The sequence below is a fragment of the Eucalyptus grandis genome, chromosome 11 (assembly GCF_016545825.1).
Source record: "Eucalyptus grandis isolate ANBG69807.140 chromosome 11, ASM1654582v1, whole genome shotgun sequence".
NCBI lineage: Eukaryota > Viridiplantae > Streptophyta > Magnoliopsida > Myrtales > Myrtaceae > Eucalyptus > Eucalyptus grandis.
The window spans coordinates 30817980-30828182 of record NC_052622.1 but is presented as its reverse complement, the minus strand read 5'-3'; the positions used below and the strand labels follow the sequence as shown (position 1 = coordinate 30828182).

At 42.1% G+C, this 10203-nt stretch overlaps 1 protein-coding gene across 1 annotated transcript; it reads left to right on the top strand.

The window, feature by feature from the left end:
- The first annotated feature begins 1109 nt into the window (after positions 1-1109).
- Positions 1110-5073, top strand: LOC104425754. Its single transcript, XM_010038540.3, has 5 exons — positions 1110-1278; positions 1490-2387; positions 2618-2776; positions 4259-4492; positions 4759-5073. The coding sequence occupies exons 2-5, from the start codon at positions 1536-1538 to the stop codon at positions 4894-4896; spliced, it is 1383 nt and encodes a 460-aa protein (XP_010036842.2). The 5' UTR covers positions 1110-1278; positions 1490-1535; the 3' UTR covers positions 4897-5073.
- Positions 5074-10203: the final 5130 nt, after the last annotated feature.

Sequence of the window (10203 nt, the reverse complement as noted above, 5' to 3'; positions counted from 1 at the left end):
CTAAATGTATTTTTGGCTTTTAAGGACAGTAGCTTTGCTTACTCATGGAACAAGAATCACCTTGAATTACTATCAAAATAAGGTTGATGAATTGTTTGCTTCGACCTATCTCATATCAAATTGCACTTTTTTGTCTTTGCGCATACAATTAAGCACTTTCACAAGCCACACATCCCAACTGTGATCTCACTTAACACATTTAACACTGGAGTTCTAATGTTAAATCATATCATTACACGAAAATAAGCATTTATGCGCTGATTTTCATTTCAATATATATAGAGTCTATAAATGCTCTTCCTCTGTTTTGCGTGCAATCTTCACTATCTTAGAAACTTTTCTAGGGGCTGCTCTTTCTTTCTCTTCCCACCAACTAATCATCGCTGAATGGATCGGGTCGTTATAGATTTAGGTGGCTATGTACTTGTTCAAGTGTTGCCACATATACATACTAGGCTCAGTAGAAGCCGAGGAGGTCTACATCCCTTCCTGACATGCCATGGACCTCCACGTTCTCTTCATCTCCGTCCTTCAACTCTTCAAACTGAAATCACTCATGCTTCAGGCCTACTTTATGGGCCGTGAAAGGGAAAATAACAAGGATAAATAAACGTGAGGCTGAGGACTACTGAATAAGACACATGCGGAGGCGAGCGCTTGTGTGGAGCCATCCCGCATCATCACGATGGCATCATCATAGACGTCGAGCCATGCATGCAGAAGCGTGCTTTGGTACAGATTCCGCGGCAATCTCTAGGTGCTTCATACGTGGACGCGGGAAGAGAGAGAAAAGGGGGGGAGGTTGGGTACACGACGGCTCATAATGACAATTGACAAAGTAGATAGAGACCAAGAACAGTATATAGGAAAATTCAGAAAGCATCGCCAAAAAGGACGAATGGCAAAGGTTCAGAGAATGCCCAAAACTTCACTTTCCCATACGCGTATACGTGGGATAAAGACCGGGGCATATGTTAAAAGTACGGGTCCCAAGAGACGGAGCCCGCAGTCGTCGCGGTCATTTTCGCCCGCCTCATCGTGCTGGGCAAGAAAAGTAGAAAGATAAATAAACAAATGAAGATGCAAAGTCGCAGTTGAAATAGCCGATTTGCGTCAGCGATGGCCTCACAGCATTCGGAGCGTAGGGAGCGTAGCAGGTAGCCGTGGGGACGCGGACCCATTACCCTTTTTGTTCGGTCCCCCATAAATACAACCCCCACGATGCAAATTGGGTAAGATATCTGGGGCTATAGCACCGGCGGAATTGGCCGAATCAAGGTTCGATCTCTTTCCTCTCTTGCTCCGTGTGGTTGAAACGATAACTTTTCTTCGCCGATTTCCCTGACTTACTTTCTCGTCGAAGCAACACTCCCGACACGACGGGGAACCGAGTGTCGTCGATACACACGGCGTGCGTGAATCTGTTTCGTGCTCGATCGGGGGTGGGGGTCCTAATATTTTTCCTCTGTTTCTTACGTTTTGACTGCAGGGAAGGTGAGTGATCTGGCCGGAGGCGAGGGAAAACGAGAGAAAGGATGCGCCTGTACCGCGGGAGCGGTGGGACGATGATGCTCCTCCTCCAGAAGATCGTGGGCGTGAGCGTCGTGATATGGGTGACCGTGATGGAGCCGCGCGCCGCTGGGTCTGCGAACGGGAAGCTCAAGTCGGCCACTTTCCTGTCGCCCAAGTTCGTGTTGGGACCGGGCTCCGTGGAGGATAAGTACTACTTCGACATCGATTTCCCCAGAGGTCACGTCGCCCTCAAGAGCTTCGATGCTGAAGTCGTCGACGAGGATGGCATCCCCGTCCCTCTTCACCAGACTTATCTCCACCACTGGGTCGTCGCCAGATACCACGCCCCGCTCCATCCCCAGTCCGAAGATGACTACGAGTTCGCCCGCAACTCTGGAATATGCCAGAGGCATTCCCTTGGACAGTACTTCGGCCTGGGCTCCGAAACGCGCAAGACCGCCACGTTTGTTCCCGATCCTTATGGAATCGAAGTGGGTAATCCCGCGGACCTCCCTGCTGGGCTGGAGGAGAAGTGGATGCTCAATGTCCACGCCATCGACACGCGTGGCGTGGAGGATAGGTTGGGCTGCACCGAGTGCCGGTGTGATCTCTACAACGTCACTCAGGATGCGTACGGCAGGCCTCTCAGGCCTGGCTACACAGGCGGTTTGTACTGCTGCTATGACCAGACGCGGTGCAGGCTCAGACCGGGCTTTCAAGGCCCTCGTAGAAGCCTCTACCTGAGGTACACCGTGGCCTGGCTCGACTGGGATGCATCCATCCTCCCTGTCGACATTTACATACTCGACGTCACTGATACCTGGACTGCTCCTCGTAATTCATCCGAACAAGGTGCAGAAGAACATCATTGTCGAGTGAGTTACTCTCTCTTGTGATGCTCGTGGGGTCCTAAATCCTAATACTGTTTCTATAGACTGAGCTAACATTGGCATATTCACTTCTTTGTGCTATATGGTCGGACCAACTTTTCTTTAGACTTGACATCGTATTACCTTAGCCCCACCACCCCTTCCCTTTTTCTTTTTCTTTTTTTTTGGGGTTAATCCTTCTTCTGAGGTGATCAGCCAGAATGTGGTCGATGCAGGTTGAATACGACGTGGAGTCTTGCAATCAAGCTACTAAAGTTGATGACTTGTGCATTGACAGCAAAAGGACAAGCCTCGCCCTGCCTACTGGTGGTTATGTGGTGTATGGTGTTGCTCATCAGCATTCAGGGGGTCTTGGCTCCAATCTTTATGGAGAGGTGATTTTGAAACGCATATGCTTTACTTCCTCACTCTATATATCTATATTGCTGAGTCACTCGGAAATTCTTGGATAAACCCTATATAGCTTTCCATGCAATGGAAAGATTAATTGGTTTATAGCTTGATCAGATAGCCAAATTGAAATAAGCTTAATTCCGGTATGATTTTGATGTTAATAAGAGGTTGCTATGACAATGGCTGCTTTGATGTTTAATAATTCGAAACACATTTTGAGATTTATGCATGGTAAGGTCGAAAAGTTTTCTGGAGATGGTATGACTTGCTAATCCATTCACATTAAGGGTACTTTGCAGAAGGTTGTATCAGTTCTTTTTTGGCCTCAATTTGCACAACAAATTCTTAATTCCCTCATGAGGATTCCCAATGGACCTCCCTGCGCTGATTTTTCTTAAGAAATCAAATTTCACAGAAAAAGCGCCAGCTTAAATTGCTCAAGCGCTCTCAAAACCGTGGCATACGTCACTTTGTAGATCCTGGTTATCTTTATTTAGTCGGTCATCCAAGTAGTTTCCTTTACCCTCTTTCCATTCTATCACCAGTTCAGAAGTGGTGACCTCCCTCAGTTCCTCATTAACCATGTAAAATAGTCAACCCACAGTCATAAATTTGTACCAGGATCTTGGTGCCATCCACAGCTTTTACCCCTGAAGCATTAGTAGTTATATAATTAGTCTTGTCTCTTTAAGATTATCACTGGGATCTTGTATCAATTTGCTTATTTTTCTTTATTTTCTTTTGTGATCTCCCTGCACCCATTGCTTTCTGATTCTATATTCATAAGGTACAGGCTGCAAATTTATTCATACCAAAATTTGAAAGGATATATGACTCCCACTAATTTATTATTAATGCCCGGCTCATTAATATCATTCTCTTGAGGAACATGCTGCCATAAATCCGCTCTAAAGTTGAGATTACACCACATCCTTAATTCTTTATTGCTCCTCTGTTTTGTTAAGTTGTTGAAGTCTTCCTATGGATGCATCAGGGCTTCATTGTCAATTAGACTAAGAAATGCTTGTACTCTTTATTGACTTTTGTACGACCCAGTCTAAAGCTATAGTGGTGTGGCTTGCCTGTAAGGGAAACAGCCTTGGCACTGTGCAATTATTGGACTGATAGTACAATAGCATTTGGCATACATAACCGTTAGTGTTTATTTGGGCTTGAGACCCGCAATGATGGTCTCGCAGATTGTCATTTCTGATATGTGATGCCTATACATCTCTGACGTGTGAAGATCACTGGCTTTCAAATAATCCCCAACACTGGCCTTTCAGATTTCTTCTCAGGAAGCATAACAGTTCTTTGTTACATGCAAGCTAAGAAAAGCATTAGCTGGTATAATTCTTAATTTTTGGGTTACGACACATTTGTCTCCTGCATGACCTTACAGATATTTCTGCCCATTGCAGCTTGTCCTCTATTATAACCTTTTTCTTTTGCATCATTATTAGGATGGACAAATCGTATGTTCTTCAGTGTCGGTTTACGGTACAGGGAAGGAAGCAGGAAATGAAGCTGGCTACATAGTAGGGATGTCAACATGCTATCCTCGACCTGGTTCAGTTAAAATTAATGACGGGGAAATTCTCGTTCTGGAGTCCAATTATAGCAAATCACAAAACCACACTGGTGTTATGGGACTTTTCTATCTTTTGGTAGCAAGGGACTTGCCTTCCTCTGTCCAGGTAAGGTTGCTGTCTAAAGGTGCCTTATTGAGTGAAATGATTTCCAAAGGTTTCAACAACTGAAGCCGGTGATAGGGCAGCAGTCGCGGGGGAGTTGTCTCTGTTAGGATCAGGTTTTCATTAATGATGCGGGACAGGGGTGCCTGTGAGGTGTCATTGAGTAGTCAATCAACTATATTTATTTGGGAATGAGAAAAGCAAATTCTGCCATTAACAGTCGATGTCTAACATGAAAGGCAAGACTCATGCATTTGTGGTTTTTGCAGATGCAGAGAAACATGGCTTTGCCCCATTTTGGAGGAGCAATACTCACTTTTCTTGGAGTGGTAATTGCCATCGCTGTTGGAATCTCCTTGAAGCGTAGAAAACAAAGAGAGGAGGGTTACGAGTCACTTATGACATGAACTTGATTCAGTGAGCTAAGTTATGTACTTTGTATTGCTATCAGTAATGTATGCGTACTTGTGAACTGTACTTGGACTTGTTTGCTGGAGTTAGCAGTTGCTCTGCTTCTAAAGCACGTGCAACAACCATGTATAAACCACAAAATAAAATGAGTCCTTCCTCTTTGTGCTCGTTAACTAAGAAAACAACTCTCGAAATTTGGGCTGAAACTATTGGGATTATCTACCACCCACCTGGGTGGCGCTGCTGGCGGCGAGCTTCTCCCCCTAACGCAAGGGGAGGAGTTCGATTCCCGGGCGTCGCAGGGTGACTTAACCGGTGGCACGTGTGTGGTGACTAGCACGTGTTGCCCCAGGGTTTTACCCCTGTTACCCCAAGCCTTTTGGGCTGTCCGTGTTGGTACGGTGCGCGGGTTCTCTGAGTCACAAAAAAAAATAAAAATATTGGGATTATCTCATATTAGTTGTGGAAGGCGCATGTAAATTTCATTTTTTGAGTTAGTTTTAAGGTGCAAGAGGCACAAGAGTATAAAGTTTCCCTTGGTTTGACCAAGAAGTGTAATCGTAATCCATTGAAAACATGTGTTTTTTTTTTTTTGTCATGATTCTTACATAAAGTGTTGTTTAACATACAAAAACTTGAAAAGTTTACGATTAACACGTGAGGTTTATTTTTATTTAATTCAACAGCTACGAATCCCCCGATGGGAGGTTACTAGTGGGATTATAGAAGCCCTTAGTAAAATACGTTAATAAAAGTCACAGGAGTATGAAACAAGTGTAAGCAGCTTCTTACTCAAGAAATGCTTAAAAAGAGCCGCATTTCAACGCAACAAGATAGGGGAGGATAGGACCCTTGCGACCACTCGACTCGATTGTCTTCGCGAGATAAATGAAGCTTCAGGAGGCCAGCTATGAATTAACGGAAGGAAATGCGTTATTTTGGTTCAAACAAAGGACGTGATAACACAACCCGAGCGGAGACTTGACCTTCCCTTTGCCTCGTGTAACTTGCCCTTTTCGCAGCAATGTTCAAATCTTCCAACAGTTGCTGTTGCTGCTGCTGTCGTCGTCGTCGTCATAATCTGTTTGCCTCCCTCTTCTGCCATGGAAACAATGTCAGGGGCTGAGGCCTCCTTTAGGAGGAAAGATGAAGTCACTTTTTCAGGATCACCGGGACAGTGGATGATGGAAGTGTGTCGGAAAAATCACCGGTATCCACACTTCCAAAGGGGTAATTAAATGCTCAATTCCGTTAATGAAAAAATTGTTTGGTGCCAGATTCGGAAACTAGTTGAATACATGGCGTAGCATGGATTTCAAAATCGGCTCGTCAAGATCTTAGTCCTTTTTTTTGGGGGGCCAAGGGCTTGCAGAGATTTCTTTAAGGATGCCATGATATGGTTAAAATACATGGTGTGTATCAAAAGGAGCATGAGTTTTATATTCAGTGGAATACCGTTTTTGCCAAGGTTGTATGTTGACATTAAGGATGCGTTTGGTAATGTTTTTGTTTTAGGGAACAATTTTTAAACTAAAATAATTTTTTTTTTTTTTTTTTTGTTCTCGGGAACAATTTCTAAATATAAGAATGCGCTCGGTAACTGCAAAAATTTATACTCAAGAAATAGAAATGTATTTGGTGAACTTGTATAATTTTGTTGTTTTTTTTAGTTTTTTAATATTTTTTAATTATATTTTTCCCTTTTTTCCTTTTTTTTTTTTCTTTCTCTTTGTGGGCCAGTTGCCGGCCACGGCGGCGGCCGGAAACCGGCTAGGCAAGCTCCGAACGAGCTTGCCGAAGCCTCACCGGTGGCCTCGGTGGCCAGGCGAGCCTCGCCAGTGGCCTCGCTTGGGCTGGGCGAGCTCGAGCTCGAGGCCGAGGAGGAGGAGGAGGAGGAGGAGGAGGAGGAGGAAAAAATCATTTCTCAGAATTGTTCTAGGATTAAGAAATAAATTTTTTTCTAATTTTTGTTTTGTTCCTAGGAAGAAAAAAATAGAATTTTTGTAATCGGAACAAAAGTTTTATCAAACACATTTCTATTCTTTTTTTTTTCCGGAATAAAAGAATAGAAAATTTTCTTCCGGGAAACAGAAACAAAAATAAACAAACAACCCTAAGTTACTAGCTTTCTATTTATTTATTGTACTTGCTACTTTCATGTATTTTATATTTCCCTTTCCATTTTGTTTACCAAGCCCTTGTATAAAGACCATCGATCAACTTCATCAGGAGCTAAGGCAAAAATGAAAACGATTTGGGTCTGCTCAGTTTAGTTTAATAGTATCCACAAATATGCCACCATGTTTGGGTGGTATAATTACAAATTAATCTCCCGCTGTTGGGAATGCATAGTCTGCATTAGGCGTAACGAGATAAATGGTATAAATTGATGGTCATATTTTGAGGGAGGATTTTGATCCCAAAAAAATTGATGTGGTCCATATTTGCGTATGGGGAGCATAACTTCACTATCGATAGAGTACGGAGGAGTAATATCCAAGAGAACTCCGCTTACCCTATCACCAGATTAGCTTAAAACTAACATATAAGAAGTAGTATTTTAAGGAAGGAAACTATAGAGTACATCACATTTGGTTAAATCTGCACAAACCCTACACATCTTCTAGAAAATTCACTTCTAATTCTACTCATCTTAAAGCAGATCAGAACAAGGTCAGGTAAGCCAAGCATAATTAGAATCATAGATAAAGTGGAAATTGTCTTTGATAAAATTTCAAATAGGGACCCAAAGTACTATTTTTTTTTTTTAAAAAGAAGACTTAAAGTGGAGTTTGTCTCAAATAATGACGCAAAGTGATTATTTAGTTTCAAAGATGGACCTGACTCGCTGATTGGTGAATATTCTCCGATGCATATTCTGATGGGCTGATTGGGGGTGTTTTCATCCAAAAAAAAATTCTTTTTTCATTTTCGATTGTTATGTTCTTTATTTTTGGGTCAATGGTTGTCCTGTTTATCATCTTCTTCTTATCCAAATCAAGAACACTAGACTTGGGAAGGGCTTGCGAGCACTAGTCACTGGTTAGCGGGGCCACCCTCACCAAATTTAGCAAGCATTGACCTTGCCTAGGGTAGCGAGGGTCATCAAGCTCTCGCCGGCCCTTATCAGTGGTTCGCAAGGTGGGCAAGCCCTTGCCGACTGTAGGCAAGGCCACCTTTACTAGATTTGGCAAGGGTCGGCCTTGCCTAGGGCCAGCAAGGGGCGAACTCATTAATGGTCGCGAGGGGCGGCTTCCCCTGCCTCTACTCACCGCTCCACCGACAACCTCATCTTTTACCAGGACTATGATTGGGACACCCACACCGCCTTCTTCATCCCACCATCACTCCCAGATCGACAACTTCTTCAGCTACCCCTTCACCCTCAAACACCTCCTTATAGGACCTTGATTTGGATGGCCCTCGCCAAATCTGGTGAGGTCAGCCTGCAAGTCCTCACTCATGACTAGGACAACCATTGACTAAAGAAAAAAAAAGAATATGACAACCAAGAATGAAAAAAGAAGAATTTTTTTTGGACAAAATTATTCTAATCAAACCATCGGAATATGCATCGGAGATTTATTTGTTCACCAACCGGTGAGTCAGGTCACTCTATAAGACTAAATGATCATTTTGGATCCTTATTTAGATAAACTCCACTTCAAATCATATTTTAAGAAAATGATGGCACTTTAAGTCCCTGTGAGATTTTCCCTTATTCTTTTTCTCTTCCCTTGTGTATTCAAGTTTATGCTCCATTTGGTCAAATTACGAAACTACATATTTCATTTAAATATCTTTTAGCTCACATTCGTTGAAATAGAAAAGTGCACCGGATTTTCTAAGCCAACGATATGCAACCAAGTCCTAATTTCAAATTGTTCAATTACGTTTTAAATCCTTTTCCAAAGATGAATAAATTAAGGATGCTTGCGTTGCATCCTTAATTTAGTATTATATTTTAATAGTAATGATCTGTTTATTTGAAAGAAAATTATTCTTCGGAAATGGTTTTGTGGCTTTTTAGTACTTGAATGACAAAAAACTAATCAATTTATGGAAAAGTTTTCCATGGATTGAAAAAAAAAAAAAAAACTTAAATATGGGGGAAACAACTTGCCATTTTGGCAGGAAGGAATCATTTTTCTTAAACCACCAAACAAATGAGAATTAAATATTTCCCTTGAAAATGGTCACCATGGAAAATATTTTCATTTATCATGAAATTTTTAGTGAAGCAAATGTGTAGTTAATATTTTTCAATCAAATATGAGAACTCAATTAAATATTTGGTAAAGGTGGAGAAGTTGATAAGTGTATTAAAAGTCCTAAAACTTATCGCTAAAGTGTAATTGAATTCCAAATTTTATGAAAAGTACATTCCAATCCTAAAACTTGTCAAATTGATATAATCAAATTTCTTTATTAATCTATCTAATTAATTACCGGAAAATGGTGATGTGGCTTTTATTACTTGTTTCTCTTTCATATGTGTCATAGAGCTTAAATAAAAAAAGTCTTGGTGCATAAATGATACATTTAGTAGTTCGCATTTGATTTTGGATAGAATAACGAAATATTGTATTCAGTGTTCGGCATGTCTTTTGGACTAAATAAACTTGGATAAAAAATCTAAATTAGGGGGTGAGAGAAACCCAAATTGGTAAAAAAATTTGGAAATAATTTAACAATTTTCTTTTTAAGGATAGAGTAATGGAGCGATGTGTATGGCTTTGCCAACCACAACGCAAGAATTACCTCCATGACAGTCGATCATCATCATCACTCTTGACCACCGCTGATCATCATCGCCATCTAACCAATGTGTGCCCACGACTGAGGGTGAAAATAAGAAGTTATACGTTTCACCGCCGATATTATTAAAAAACTCAAATCCTTTCACAAGTGCACTCGAAAGATCTCAATCCACGACTGAGGCGTTTCTATGCTTGTCACTTGCTGCTCTAGTGCTATCCACTAGTGGATCTTCATCCACCTCTTCTCCGCCCCTCGCTACCCCAAATCGTCGGCTCTGACGTCAAGTGGCACCTGAACTTCACGTGCAGCGTTTACCACCCCGTCGCCACCATTCACCTCTACATTGGTTGTTGCTACCTCGTCTACTAGATCATCGTGGCCGCTAATTTCCGGGCCACTTTGTGACGCCCCAGGCGACCCGAGGCTTGTCTTTGCTAGTGTTTGAATTGCCTTTGATGCGTTAAGGCTGAGAGAGGAGGTTTGAGATGCTAGCGGGGGAGCTCAAGCATTTGGATATGGTGGGAGATTGTGTGTGGGCAAGT

What these genes read in the sequence shown, in the direction of transcription:
- LOC104425754 (XM_010038540.3), top strand. Translation starts at nt 1,536, where the DNA reads ATGCGCCTGTACCGCGGGAGCGGTGGGACGATGATGCTCCTCCTCCAG. An exon ending in GCTCCAATCTTTATGGAGAG is followed by an intron (nt 2,777 to 4,258) that starts GTGATTTTGAAA and finishes CATCATTATTAG; the next exon opens with GATGGACAAATCGTATGTTC. An exon ending in ACTTGCCTTCCTCTGTCCAG is followed by an intron (nt 4,493 to 4,758) that starts GTAAGGTTGCTG and finishes TGGTTTTTGCAG; the next exon opens with ATGCAGAGAAACATGGCTTT.